Source organism: Labrus bergylta, chromosome 9 (genome assembly GCF_963930695.1).
Source record: "Labrus bergylta chromosome 9, fLabBer1.1, whole genome shotgun sequence".
Classification (NCBI taxonomy): Eukaryota; Metazoa; Chordata; class Actinopteri; order Labriformes; family Labridae; genus Labrus; species Labrus bergylta.
The window spans coordinates 21,584,876-21,600,892 of NC_089203.1; the positions used below are offsets into that span (position 1 = coordinate 21,584,876).

The 16,017-nt window shown below is 38.9% G+C and overlaps 1 protein-coding gene across 1 annotated transcript; it reads right to left on the reverse strand.

Moving 5' to 3' along the window:
* Positions 1-158: 158 nt before the first annotated feature.
* slc49a3 (solute carrier family 49 member 3) lies at positions 159-13,608 on the reverse strand. Its single transcript, XM_020637494.3, has 10 exons — positions 13,207-13,608; positions 8,741-8,899; positions 7,518-7,734; positions 6,871-6,947; positions 6,273-6,410; positions 4,016-4,132; positions 3,623-3,775; positions 3,278-3,435; positions 2,889-2,992; positions 159-2,521 (listed from the first exon to the last, which is right to left on the reverse strand). Exons 1-10 carry the CDS (start codon positions 13,372-13,374, stop codon positions 2,355-2,357), a joined length of 1,458 nt encoding a protein of 485 aa, XP_020493150.1. The 5' UTR covers positions 13,375-13,608; the 3' UTR covers positions 159-2,354.
* Between the last annotated feature and the right edge of the window lie 2,409 nt (positions 13,609-16,017).

The window sequence follows — 16,017 nt, forward strand, 5'->3', positions numbered from 1 at the left end:
TACTGAGCAGATGTAATACTGAGCCAGATACACTCATCAAGTGAAATTCAATGTCTAAGGATAAAATGTTCAACCTTTACACGAGCCATTATTATTGTTGTACGTGGCGTGTTATTTCTGAGATGTTTGAAGACTTGGTGAAAAAAGGAACAAAATAATTGAGGTAACATTTTATTCACAAAATGTAACAAATCAAGGTATTAGAACAAATCATTTGGAAAAGGATGATGTCCCAGTTTTAAATTAGTACAGTCAGCCTGAGTCTTTTTAAAAAAAAATCTTTACCCCCTTGTGTGCTCTTTAGGAAATACAAAAAACACTGGAATAGGTTTTGGTCAGTGGAAAAAGTACACACAAGTTAGCGTACATGTAATCACAACATATTCATCAAAGAGTGATTGAATGGAGTTAGTGGTTAAAATAGGGAATCACAACGTTGGTTCACCTGGAAACATGGAGTACAAATGTTTCATTTACATCCTATATGTTTTGTGTTTTGCATCGTCAGGCACTCCACAGTTTGTCGATGGATTTCTCGTCTTTGTTGCATAAAAACCCACACGTCACACTGTAATGCTTTGACATCTTTAAACCTGCAGAATATCTGAAACATATTTAGAGTTCATAGCAACAGGTTACAACGGATTTCTTTACAAGATTAACAAAAGTTAACGTTGAAAAATATTAGTGGTACATCAGGTTTGTTCTGATTGGTTTAACAACTCATTGAATTTATTTTTTTTTATACGTTAGAAAAGACTGATTTCACTTGGCAGTTGTGAAATCCTTGATTTTGAGAAACTGACTGAAGTTTTTTCAGTGTATGTTATTAATCAGTCAATCATTTGTATAGCGTCAGTGTATTTAAATGGAACCCAAAGCAGACAGGAAGACATTACATTTTATTTTACTCCACCTTTCTGAGGCAGAGAGTCATTCTTGACTCCTTTATGTCGTCCTCTCAGGATAATAGTTTTCCCATGATAACGAGGTAATGTCTCCATATTTTGAGAAAATTACTGAAATCACCTCGTTCATAAAGACTCCCAACAAAATAAATAAGTCAAAATCTCATGAAAACAACCTAAATGTGCTTGTTATTGTTTAAAAGAAGCAGGTTCTTTCAGTGGTAGTAGTATAGTATGGTAAGAAACAGATGTTAAACTTTGCCCCATGAAGCCAAACTGTGGAGATGACTGATTTAATATTTGAATACTGAAGAGAAGAGCAGTGTTTGTTGATAGTTTCTGTAACATTGAACTCATTTTCATACCACTGTAACAGAATTTCAAAGGTGTCATCTTTAAACCGAACCAGGAAATCCAGCCTTAGCAGCTGCTGATAATCCTAAAAGTGAAACATTCATGTTTAAGAAGCGGAAAATGGAACATTCAGTTATCAAAACAGTTGGCAAATGATTCGTTAAAAAATAACGAGTTATAGAAGCAGGTCTGGTAAGAGAAGTAACTACTGTTCCAGGTATGTCGGTCGTATCTATTTCAAACGTCATCTCAAATATTTGTAACCGTTTTCTGAACCTTCTCTTTAGTTTCCGTTCTGCCTTTAAATGTCAGCGTCATTGATTCATTTCAAGCAGCTTCAGTGCAGTCTGATGGCAGAGCATGTGTCAGTGGATGAAAAACATCATCAGGAAACACTTGTGGTTTAGAGGTCAGTCCTCAAAAACAACAGTTCCTCTCGGCTCATTTGCAGAGAAAAGGCAAGACATCAAAGTCGCTAACAGACTCTGACAACCGTCCACTAGAGGGACTACAAGTCCCAAACAAAACAAAGAGGCATCAGTAGATTAGGACTGATTACATCCATTTAAAGAGGAAGTGAATACAGACACTTCTCTGTCATTGGCTGAAAAAAACCAGACTGTATTCATTTTTGGTATAAATCTCTCTCCCATTGTGTCAGTAAAAGGTACAAGGTTTGTTTTGTAAGAAATTAACCAAACATCATCTAAAACACATGATCAGTACAGGAACGCTAACTTTTCACTTCCCCAGTTGACCTGGACTTCTAATGAAAACAGATCACTTTCCAAAGAGGCCATGAAACTATCATTTCCACAGAGTTATCTCACTACAGTCCCTGTTTTTGTGTGAAGTGCTTTGTTTTCCTAATTTTAGAAATTGAAAGCGTCTGTTGGTAGCGACTAAATTAAATTACAATCTGTTTTTGTAAATCAAAGTACAAAAAAAAAAAAAGTACCCTTTGGCCCTGACATCACCCAAAAGAATCAGTGAGAACAGGAATGTCTTGAACAGGAACTTTCTCTGGATCTCAGGTTAACATAAATGCCCACAAGTTTCCCCGAGCTGCGGGTCTGTAACCTCTCAGGAGGTTCAAGTGTTTATACTCAGGGAGTGCTCGGTGGTCGTCGAGCCGCTGCCCGGTCTCGTCCCGTTCGTCGCTTCTTCCTCGGCATCCAGACGTTTGTACCGAGTGTTGAAGAAAATCACGAAGATGCAGGTGAAGAAAGTGAACAGACCGGCCATCACCATCAGCGGCACTGAAGAGGAGAAAAATCAGCGTCAGGATTAAATTTAGCTCCCACTGATCGAAAAAACACAAGTTTTCTTAATGTCCAGGAGGATGTGTATCTGTTAGCTGATACTTAAAGCAACAGATCTCAAACATCTTCTCTGAAACAGTAAAGGATTTATAGATTAGATCAGATGTAACTCATAAAATGCTTTAAATGTTGCTACTTTCTCTTCACAAAAAAAAAAAAGTCTGAACGCGACTCTTAACAAGTGTTGTTTGTTGCCTTTGCACTGAAGAGGTTGAAAGAGACAGAGCTGAATTTACGACGGCTCAGTGCGCTGCAGCTCCAAACAAAGATGCTGCTCATGTTGTTGTAACGTCACATGACCTACCCCTCCAGCTCAGGACGTCTCTCCCGCACGTCGACAGAGGAGAGTCTACGAGCCGTGTGGTCAAAGCCTGAAGGAGGATTATGAAGAGAACAGACTGAACCTGCCTGGAAAGGACACAAACAAAAGAGATTTTATTCAAACATGAAATTTCACATTAGGTAGAAAGATGAAGTCTGGGGGCTGAAAACTGTTTATTTTGAATTTAAAAACAATATTAATATTTCAAATCTGAGCAGATTTTAAAATAACTATCTGCGACACAAACAGAAACAGGTTTACTTTGAGGGATGGATAAAAAACAAAATGCTTTTAATCTGACCCTGATCATTAAATCTTTATGATGATTTTGATCCACTGTTTCCTGCCTGAACTGTAATGTTGGATTTTACCCCGATATAAAAAGGAGTCCAGCTGATGTCGCCTCTCCCACGGGGTACGAACACTCCACAGAGAGCTCCATGGCCACGGGGTAAATGGCGTAACCAAAGAGGCCAAAAAGAGAGCAGACGGCAGCGATGGCGATTTTCTGATCCCGCATCAGAGACACCTGAGAGGAGCGGACAGAACAAACCGTCATCTGCTACAGTGAAGGAAACCAGACACAAACTTTACAGTTCAATCCCGAGGCTTTTACAGGCATTGAGGTCATTTGTTGTTTTTACATCAGCAGTTTTAAAGTCTTCTCTCCTTTGAATTCACTTTGAAATCCAAACAGTTCTGTTTGATGTTCTCACCACTGAGAAGGCGATGCAGGCCAGAGTAGTGAGGCTCAAGTTGATCTTTGTGACTTCGATGAAGTTCTTGGTCTTGTCCACGTACAGACCCAGAATCCCAGCGCCCAGGATGCCGAACACGATGAAGAGGGCGCCGCATAAACCGGCAAAGTCCTGCAGCGAGGACATGGAACCGGTTTATTGAGCAAATAAAGACTTAATATAAATCAACTTCCTGTTACACAAAGACTGCACTTTAGCTGTCACTAAGGATCGTTTCTGTATTACGCTCCCTCTCCAATGTTCCCACTTACACATCTCTCTATCACACATTTCATCTCTGTGCTATGCTTGTACTGCTCATCAGATACTTGTTGATCTAATTCATACGGTCTTATCCTCGAGTGAACTCACGTTGGTGTATCCTTGCACACACATGATCTGCTCCAGCAGGGTGGCGAAGCAGCTGAAAACAGCCATGCCGGCACCGAAGCACAGCAGCAAGAGGAGGTAGGCTTTGTTTTTCATCAACTGCAGAAAGACACAGAATAAACAAGGATTTGTTTGAGTGACCTCTGAGGGATAGACGGTCACTGCAGCAACAGTGGAGAAACGAGCACACACCGAGAACAGGAATGAGCTGCTGCACTGTGGGTATGTTTCAGAGAGTTTGGGTTTTCCATGAACTGACCCCCCTGTCTGTGCAGTTTTATCATTCGATTCCTGTTACACCTAAGTTGGAGGCAAAAATCCTCGGTCTGATCCGAACTGTGAGATCTGTGATCCGTTGCACCACTAGTGAGACACCTTGTGATTCTGTCTGTTTTATCTCCATGGTAACTGTAACCTAAATGAATGTAAAGTTTTAACGCATTAAATGATTAGAAATGGGATCTGTCACATCAAGCCGTGTAGAGGTCGTATTCATGAGAAATACTTTTTTTTTTTTTTATCAATGTGCATAGAAACACATTCACTGCAGCTAGAACCAAGGTTAGAGCGTCACATTCAGGTGGAAATGTCACAGATGCAGGTGAGGACATCCTCTCTGCAGGTAGAAATGTCATCGCCTTGGAAAAAAACTCATCATCGGCACGGTGAGAAGCGTCACCGCTGCGGACAGAAATGTCAGTCGCTGCAGGAGGAAAGCTCATCGTGCAGACCCACACAACATCACCAGAAAACATCTGGAGGAGCAAGGTGATGCTGATGCTGATAAAATGTTAATGACCGCGGTGAATGATGACGTGGAGGCGTTCTTATGTTTTATGCCATGATGCTGCCTGTTGTAGATTGTATTTTATTTGAACTTTCTTTGTCCATTTGGACGAGGTTTACACATTTCTACTTTTGTGTAAGTTGTGTTCATGTCCACGTGTGGTCTAATTAATGTCCTCTCTTCGTTTTGAGAATAAAGATGGAGCCGATTGTTGGTCGTGTCTTTTGTCTGATGCGATCTTTGTTTGCAGAACAGGAGCCTGCTGTAAACCAGTTTTAACTGAGTCAGGCCAGTTTAATCTTTCCTGTGTAATAAAGGAAATGAAATGAAATATTCTAGTATGCACAGAAGTCCTAAACTTCCCGAGATTTTGTTTACTTTTAAGGGACAATCTTGCAATGAGAAGTGGGTAACCGGAGAAGACAAGTAAAAGACAGCATGAGTAGTTTATCTTAGAATACAGGTGATTTATGTTCATTAGACAAGATGGAAATGTATAACTCTAAACTGTCTTGGTTTTTTATGCTCTGTGTCTTACTGCATCAATGAGGCGATCTGTCCTGTATTTCAAATATAATGCACGATCAGTTCTTATACATGCTGTGAATAACACAAAGAGAGCTGAACAGCTCAATATTATCAGAGTTTACTACTGCATGAGACATAATGTTAAATAGTAAATGGACTTGTATAGAACTTTTCTAGTCTTCTGACTACTCAAAGCGCTTTTTTTACACTGCATGTCACACCTACACATTCACACACTGATGGTAGAGACTGCTGTGTATAGAGACCATCAGATGTAACTACCATAATCCCATTACGCATACTGTATGCATTCATATTCCACCAAAGAAGCAATTTGGGGTTAAGTGTCTTGCCCATCAGACGTGTTGCTGCAGGTCCTGGGGATCGAACCCTCGACCTTCCCCTATGACGCCAATCTTTTTTCACTATAAACGGAGACTCCAGTCTGCTGTTCCGTCCATACGTTTCAAAGATAAACCTCAGAACTGTAGCAAAGTTTTATTTCACGTCATCAGCTGCCCGTGCAGTGTGTGTGTGTGTGTGTGTGTGTGTGTGTGTGTGTGTGTGTGTGTGTGTGTGTGTGTGTGTGAGAGAGAGAGAGAGCTGCTCCTCTCTTGGCATTGAGTCTGCATCACAGACTCATTGCCTTCTTGCATGGGGCGCGACCTAATATCAGATGTCCTTACTAAACACAGGGAGGGAACGTGTTAACCATTAGACCTCAAAAGATAAGTTGAAAGTCACAATGTTACCAAGGAAGAAGCCATACTCCCTAATGCTGCAGCTTTAGTCTTTCTATAAATAAATAAAAAAGTGATACACTTTGATGATTCAGAGATTTAAAAGAGTTTAAAATTTCAATCTGTCTGTCCATGACACCCGTCCTGTATAATACTGGCCTTTTCCACCCTCCTGTCTCCTTACCAGTTTGAGCCCCTGTACAAACGGCTCAGAGCTGGATGCCTCAGCGCTGGCTGACGGCGGCGTTGGTGGGGTGCTGCTCCGTAGCCCCACTGTTGCTAGGAAACAGATGATGCATGCCGGGACTGCATAGGCCAGAAGCTACAGGAGGGGAGAGACACACATAATGTGTTGATAAATGAATGTCAGCACCTTAAAACAGAGACTATTTATCATCATTAGCAGCAGGTGAGCAGGTGAGTCGACCCCAGAAAAGGACACACACAGTTCAGCTGCAGTAGCTCTCTCTCTATTAGCAGCTGATATCCCACAATGCCCCGCAGAAATCCCCTAATTCTAGGCAAACAGATGGAGGACCTCTTTAAGACGATTTTTCCTTTAATGGACGACTGACTCTACACAGCAACAGGAACAAGAAGAGAGAAGTCCACAAATAAGACTCAGCCTATAGCCTTTGAATTGATCCCTATATGCATCAGTTCATGAATGAAGGAAGTCTTCTGTCAGCTTCTGAGCGGTAACTTAACACTCAATCAGAAGCCTGCCCAGACTTCTCATCGGTGGATTTGGAGTTTTTTTTTATTCTACTAGTTAGACTCACCAGGGATGGGATTTGTGCAGATGTTTGAGCGATCATGGGAGAGATGATGTTTGCCAGGAGGATGCCCAGGGGATTGGCTGAGGAGGAAAACGAGAAGTGGGATTTAAGAGCGATTCTGTTTCATGTCCTGTTAAGAATAAATGCAGCATTACCACCCTCTCTGTTCCTCTTTTTCTGTTTGTTCTTACGTGCAACATATACGTACACACTGAATCTGCAAAAATACTTCATATAATACCTCTTATCTTTAAGTAGAGAAATTATAATTAGAACATTTTTAACAGTGGTTAATCACGCCTGGACACATGCTTCATTCTGCTTTGTATGCATGAGAATTTGCTGACATGCCAAAATGTATTCACAGCACATGATGACATGGACCCACTTCCTACTTGTTTTAGGTACAAAGAGCAAAAACAAAAAAAAGCACTCGAGGCAACATTTAAATGAATGACATGAGGTTTAGACTTTTTCAGAAAACTGCTCCATGGTGACTAAGAAAAAACAACAAGAACAGCTGTTTCTTTAAGTTGGAACGTGATGTCTCCATAGATTGATGAATATACAAAGTACACAGCCTTAAAGCGATGTTAAACGCTGTCTCATTTCCACTCAGCTTTCATTTGAATAAACAGTGAATCACTCACACATGGAGGCGATGGTGTTCGCAGTGGCACGCTGGTTGTCGGGGAACCAGATAGCTGCCAGCTTGGTGGGGGTGAAGATAATCAGGGGCTGAGCCAAGGCAGCCAGGGTCTGACCAAACATCACTATGGGGTACCGGATCGTAAATCCCTCACCTGGTGGGGTCCCGCAGAAACGCAGCAGAGCTCCAAACATGTTCAGCCAGGACCCCAGAATCAACTACAGAGTGAAGATGTGACACAGATTCAGGATTCTTTAGTCAGTTTCATCATTGTGGCAGCTTTACATCTGTTTACTCCCAAACAAACAAATTATTGTTGTTGCTCAGAAACAAACTACTAAAGACATCATTTAAGTTCTGTCCCAGATACCACTGACAGTTCCCATTCCTGCATGCTTTTAAACACACTTGACAGACTTCTATATTATATGGAGTGTAATTCTTTTAGAGGCAGATCATTAAATAGGAAAATGATCAAAAAACTGTTGATGCACCAACAGTATTATCTAAATGACCAACCCAACCCCCACTTACATAAAGGTAGTATATTCATAATGTTCTTTGTATAGTAATTAGTGTAACATCTTCTAGCTGTCATTCTGGAACCTTATTTCCAGGTTATGAAATAAAAAAACGCGATGACACAAAAAGACTGAAATCCTAACTTTCAGCAGCAGAAAGAATGAAAGCTCTTAATATTACATTTTTTATTTATTTTTTATTCCCCAACAGCAGCCGCCTCAGGAGGCAGATATCCAAAAGAATAAACTTGTTGAAAAAATGTTATATTGAAAAAGTTAGAATTTTAAGTTTTTTTTTTCAGATTTCAGTCATCTCTCTCTCCCTCCCTCTCTCTCTCTCCCTCCCTCTCTCTCTCTCTCTCGCTCTCTCTGCCTGAAGACTACAGCATTTATAATTAATATTTTAGAGTATTAGTCTATTTGTAACATTAGATTAATATTTGTTCTCCTGCAGTCTTTCCTCATTTCCCCCTGTTGTAGTCATTTTCCACTTGGTTACTTGTGTTGTTCTGATAAAAAAACAAACCACACCCTGCACTGTTTGAACAGGCTCTACCTAAAACAGTCAATCAAGAAAGAGATCTCCCAGTAAAAAAAAAAAAAAACAAACCCAAAGGGTACTGGAAACAGGGACTGAAGCAAAGCCTTCAACATAAAGGAGCTCCTGGTGAGGCCTCAGATCAGATCAGAGCGAGTGTCTTACCGTGATCCGTAGCCCGAGGGTGTCCAGCATCCACGTGGTTCCCAGACTGAGCGGTACGGCCACCACCATGAAGACCAGTGACAACCAGTTGATGTCCCCCAGAGACACGTTCAGATACTGGGCAGACTGGGCGGCTACTGGAGCGAAAGTCAGCCATAGCTACAAAGAATAAACATGAAGAAATCAATTTTAAAAAAATTGATCTGAAAAATGTAGTCATTTGAGAGTAAATCACTTCCTAAAGACTGAGATGGGAATATAGTGCACACGTTTTGTTTAAAACAATTAGGTGTTTATAATTAGGACAGTATGTTTAAATATGAAACACAAAATGATCATCCTGCAGACAGCTTTATCTGCAGAGCCTGAAAATGTGTTATTTAATGGCTGATAATGCAACAGGTCACAGCAGAGCAGATTAAAGACTTTTCTGATAAACGTCCATAATCTGATTTCTTTTCAGATTTAAGAAACACCAATGTTTCAAAACTCAAACAACAAATCTCTTTACAGCAGGGTCATGGCCGAACAAGTCCTGAGAATGGGATGTAAAAACAACGACGATGCAGCTGACAGGCCTGATTCAAAGAGCGAGTGAATGGACAGCATCAATTTGACCGGTGAAGGAAACTTTGAGACAACAAAGGACGCACCAGTTCAAGAACGTAAAATGAAACCTATACATGGAGAGACCTGATGTGTCCTGTAGAGGAAAGGTGAAACTCTCATTCAGATCAGGGTTTAAAAAAAAAACAAAAAACAATATTGTTTGGTTGTGAAACCATCCTGTCTTTTTCCACATCTGGAGTTTCTTGTGTTGAAACTATTCAATCCACTTCATATAGAATCCTGGAGACATCTCTGATGCTCTCTCTCTGTCCTTTTGTTTAAATATTTTTGTCCGCAGCATGTTTAGGTGATTGCATTTGTTTCGGATGACTACATATAATTTTGACTTTGAGCCGTTGTTTTGAATTTCTTTCTGTCCCTTCAACCAAATGTACACACGGATACAAATGAAGTGAACCTTCCTCCACTTTTCTACAGAAACGTTTTCTTCTGTTTTACCCTGAAGATAAAGCTAAATAGTTCCGAAAAAAAAAAACTTCTTAAATGTCCTTGCTGCAAGACTTTGTTGGTATTTGCGGCGCCCTCTTCATCGTTTTTTTGCCGCTGGTATTCTGGGTCTGTACAAGGACAAGACGAAGACTAAAAGTGTTGTATTTTGTCCTTAAATTGAAAAACTGTGCAACACCTTTCATCAAAGAAGTCTTTGATCAAATATTTCAATAATTTGAGATCTGGAAAAAAAAAAACAAGCAATCTAGACTCGTCATGGTCTTATATCAGTGTTCTTTACATTCTTTGTGTGGGTCACTAACACACATTTACTAATGGGGCCTAGGAGCCTGTCTGAGGTCAACCCTGCACAGAGTCTGACCCAGCATTAACTGCCAGCTTTTCTGCATGCATGGCGGTTCTTAATTCTCTACCAGGATGACACAAACTTGGGTTGTATTTTCAACTATTGAGCTTTGTCACACCTTGGTGATAAACTAAATAACCTGTGTTGAATGATCTGTGTGCACATGTAGAGGTGTTTGGGTTTCTCAGGTTTGTATATCTTGATAAAATGTTGGTTAGGTTCTCAAAATTCCTCCTAAATCAATTTACAAGACAACAATCAGCAGCCCACCACTGCTTTTTGTTGTTGTTGTTGTAAATCCCACCCTGATCCCGGCTAACGTCCGACAGATTGATGTCTAACAGGCTCATCAGCTGTTATTTGATGCATCGTGAATGAGTCTCGGCCAGCTGAGGATCCTTTGTGCGTGTGAACACCAGCTCTGTGTTAACAATAGCTCCCATAGAGAGGACCAGTCCCCCGGGAGCTGCAAAAAAAAAAAAAGGTGAGGGTAAAAGGAGGGGGGGGTGGGGGGGTGGGGGGGGGGGGGTTGTGTTTGCATGACAGAGACGGGCACACTTGCCTCCAGGCACACTCTGCTTTACAATGACAACATCTCCAGGGAATGATATCAAGTTTCTCTGAACATAAAGACACACCACATGTCATCCAAACGCCGCGGTAACAAACACGTCGTCTTTTAACCGCTAAGCATTTCTGACATCTGAGACAATAAAGCTGTCAATTTAAGGAAGCATTTAAAGTGGCATCTGCTATTTACTTATAAGGAAAACATGTAAACAAAGAGAAGGGTGTGTGTCTCCATTATTTGATTATTAATAAGACAGTGAAACAACAACCTCTCTACAGTCTAACAGGAGTTTATCATCGTATACAGGGGCAGATCTCAGCATTAATACTAAATATGACTTGAATGTCATTTTGCTTCAATTGATATATCGTTCAGGTAAAGATTTATTCAAATGATGCGTAACCTCAACCTCAACATAATACGGAAGCCTAAAATTGCTACAATAAGCAAATAATAGAAACCGAAATGTATGACAAATAAGAATTCTAAGCTATTATATCGGAGATCAAAATTATAATGTACCAAATAACAATCAAAGCAAACAACATTTTTTGTGTTTAGAGATATTGAGCATCTTTAAGTATTGAGTGTGCCGAAAATAAAACTGCATTCATTTGGTGTTGGAATAATCTGAAATAACAGACCGAATAATGAACTCAGTTTTGTAGATTTATTTACACCATAGTTCTCTTTTGCATGATGTGGGCCGTTTGTTCGGTCCCAGAAGAAAGGTTTGACTTTGCTGCTGTACCACCACAGAGCATCCACAACAAATGTTACAAATGGGTCATTTGAGATGTTTGGTCAATATTCAGCCCAAACACAATAACATTTTGAAACTGACGTTACCTTCGTTTTTTCTAGCGTGACCTTCTGTACTCCCAAACATGTACAGGGTGACTTTCTAAAATTGACCAGCTGATTCTCTGTTTTATTTTGTTGAGTGAAATAAAAAGTCTTCATATATAGTGTAACATTTGACTCTAGTGTGGTAAATAAACACAAAATATCTTGTTAAACTAATGTGATAGATGAAAAATCTTTAGCCTTTGTACTTGAGTATGTTTGAATGTCAATGCCTCATAAATTTCCTTTTTTTTTTTTATTGGCACATCAAATCAATAATAAGTTGACATGAGAATGTGAGGGAGCATTGCCAGAAGAAAATCCCATGAGCTAGCAAGTGGCATTCTCCTGTCAGAATATTAAAAGAAATACTAATGAGTTAATCATTTGTACACAATATTTTTGGACGCAGTAGCTCAGTCATCATAGGGACATGAGCTGGGGAAGCAGAGGGTTGCTGGTATAGCTTGGCCTGGTTGCTGGAGAAGAGCCAGGTCACTTTCCAAGCACTGCACCAAACCCCCAACTCTCTCTCTTGTGTGCAGCCATTCACTCTGACATCTCTCATTTAGTTCATGACCACTGGATCCTGTTTGCGCATGTGTGTGTGTATACCTGGCCTATATGTGTGTGTGTGTTGTATCTCTGATAACAGAGTGTAAAAATTGAATTATGTCTTCTTCTCATGTACGTAACTGGACTATGCTTCAACTAGTTTGCAACCAGCTAGCAACTTAAAAACGATTAAACTGTTCAATGTTGGTTCTTAAATGTACCCATTGCATTGTTATTTTGACATTCTTTGGTTATTTGAATATATTAAAATGCTGAAATTACTTATCTTTTCATTTTTCTCTGTGTTTTTCAAACCAGAATATAACATACTACTCCCAGGACATGTTGTGCTTGAGTTTAAGTCATAAGTTCTCTGTTTGATTTGTCTTTATTTTTTTCTTCTGTATATTGTAGGAAACGAGTTAAAGGGGACATATTAAGTAAAATCCACTTTACAGTGTTTCTGAACATATATTTGGGTAACCTGAGTGTCTACTGACCCACAAAATGTGAAATATATCCATCCAGTCCTTTGTTTGTGGTCTGCGTAAGTCTTACAACACAGAGAAAAATGCTCAGTTTCAAAATTGCTCTCCTTGTGACATCACAGTGGGATCCTGGTTGCTCAGTGCATTTAACGAGACACACACACACACACCAAAACGAAGCTTTCTGAGTGAGCTGGTTTATACAGGGTCACAAACCTCCTCTGGTGCTTGATTCATGTTATATTTTGACCAAAGCACAACAAAGATGTTTCATTTAGAGCACAGGGGGACTTTTTGAAAAGGTGGAAAAGGGGGATAATGTGTCCTCTTTAACATATATACATGTATAAAGTTAGGAGTTATCGCATTGGAATGGTTCAACAAATTGATCCAGAAAGTGTCCCATTTTACCAACACTCACCCTACATATTGCTGCTTTAAGATTTAAGAACTCCGTCCATCGCGGATTGTTTAATTAATTTTGGCACAATTCGGCTTCCATAAAATCTACATTTGCGGTCAAGCTGTATTAAAATGAACCTCTAATTTACTGTCGTGTAAACCCTCTTCGCTAACTCACCGTCGCGTTGGAGCAGTTTAACAGACACAGCACCAGCAGGACAAACCACCTCCTCTTGTAAACCTTAAAAGACAGAAGTTTCTTCAGGTCTTGGTTTGGTCCTTTCAGAGCATTCACGGCAGAGTAAACACTTTGAACTGCCGGTGAAACTTCGCCTTCTTCCTCCATTGTTGTTGTGGTCGATGTTGAAGGTGGTTAACACAGTAAGAATATCCAAGGCATCACAAAGTTCATGTCGGCGGTCACAGGGTCCTTAAAATACACATATACTAGGTTATATCTTTTAAAATTCACTCTGTTAATCCATTAAGTTGTCTTTAGGAGTATTTTAAAGTCATTTAAAGTGTGACGGCTGGGAGAAATCGGAAAACACTCCTTCATGATTCGGGTCAGCCGCCGGGAGTGTCACCGTACTGTACCAAAGATCTTCTATAAAAACCGATACACCACTCGGTTGCTAAATAAACTGCACTGGATATAACCACAACCTTCTGGACATTTAAAAACAATTATCCAATATGCAGCTTAAATAAATACAGAATCCCATTTAACATTGGCACACTTGGTCTACCATAAAGGTTGCATTTTTTTAAAGGTTTGATGATGTTTTCTGTAACAAAAATGTGTGATTTCTTTCTTTTTCTAACGTTTTCCTTTATCAGAGTGAATTTACTCTGTGGTATTGCTTACCATTAGTTCTCTGATTTTTTTTAAAAATTATGAATGAATGGGCTTCTATACAATATATATACTGTTTCTGCCATTTAAAAAAAATCAATGTGAGATTAGCTTTAAATTAATCACTATACTTTTGGAAAAGTTTGATTTTTATTTATTTATTTTGATATATAATCCCCCCTAGTCTTGATTTATGTTTGAATTAACTTGTCCCAGTGTATTTTGCTGTTGTATGTTCATCCTTTATAAGATTTTGTATAAACTTTTTTTGTATGTTTTGAATTTAACTCGAAAAAAACACAATTCCATTTTACAGAAGCTGAAACCGATCAGCTTACACGGTGGCTGTGTTCTCAGTCATCCAGGTCATGGTAAATTCAAAGCTTGATCCAAAGGCAACTGGACTGGTCCTCCAAAAGGCTTCTTCAGTTCTGAACTATCTGGTGGACGGAGCTAGAAAAGTAAGCCTCTGCATACTAATGATCAGCCTACACCTTTGGTTGGTTCAATCCCAAAATATATTCTTTTGGAAACTTTGTATTTATTTGTAATTTCCATGTTACTTCTATGTCTTTTTTTTGTGGGGAGAAATTGTCAGTGCTGACTAAAATAACCCAAATGAAATTAAACAGTGGTAAACCTATACTATCATGGTAGGTGGTTTCCTGAAGTTCTAGTTACTGATAGTAAAATGAATACAAACAGGCAGACAATGTGAAGAGGATGTACTTATCAAATCAAATCCTTGTTGTAAAGAAAGCTATAGAGGAACGCTTATTTAACATTATAAACAAACTATTAAAATAAACATCTAACTTGTCATCAGTCCAAGATAAAACTACAGGAAATTAATTCGAAACTAAATTCAATTTTAACATGCTCCAACTGCCTTTTGTGTCAGTGACAAACACATATATATATATTTTTTATTTAACCAGGAAAAAGTCTCATTGAGATTAATAATCTCTTTTACAAGAGTGTCCTGGCCTAGACAGGCAGCAGCACAATTACAGGGTTCATGAAGAGGACAGCAGTCCTTTTTCTTTAATGCTGCAATAAAGTGTTTACTTTTGGTTATCTGCAAAAGAAAAGGTTTGCTAAACGATTGCCTGACATTTAAAGTAAGGTTATTTTAACGACAGCCTCTGTGTTGCTTTTGATAAATTGCATCCTCTGACAGCTTCGTTTTTGTGCTATTAAACAACAACTATACCCGTTTGCCAATGAGTGCAACATGCTTGCATTATTAAATTATTAAATGAGATTGCTGCTCTCCTGTTGGTAATCTTTCTGTCAGGTAACTGGTTATATGAGCAGAGTGAGATGTCTTTATTTCTTCAACCTCTTTGAGCAGATGGGCAGAGCGACACAACACACTCCTCCCTCTCTCCAACCCTTTAAAAAAAAATCACTGGATGAGAAAGTGAAACCACTAAAAATAGTCACAGTTAAATTACTTTACTTTGATTTAAAATATTGTTCTATTTTTCTGGACTCATATGAATGCAGTTACTAAGAGAAGACAACATTTCTTATGTGTTATTTTTGCTCTGACTTATATTACAACACTTTTATTTCCAACATTGCATTTACGGTTGTGAAAGTACAAATAAAACCACCAATAATACTCTGCTGCAAGTAAAAGGCCTGTGATTCAATTCTTTATGCACAGTATGCAAGTTTAGGGAGGGAAATTAACTTTTGTAATAAATGTTTGGATGATTTTTTTTCATGACCATTCAGTCCAAACCTAAAAAAAAAAGGTGATGATAATCATTTGAAAAGAACAGGAGAAAATCTCCTCTGCTTGTTTACATTTTACACGACTAACAAATGGTCAAAGTTATTTGAGGATTATCAAAAAAGCTGCCATTATATTTTTTCTGTCATTCAATTGATCATTAATTGTGCTGTGTTGTCTTTCTGGCAAAAAAAAAAATGACATAACAACAATAGAAATAACAATAACAAAGTAAAAACGTCTGCTGGGGTACAAAAGCAAAAATATCAAACATCAACTCCAGGATAAATTACAGGATCATTGATGACTTAAACGTTCAAATTCAGGGAGCAAAAAATAAATATAACAAATCCACATAACAAATAATAAGGCAAATAAACTATTTTTTTTAT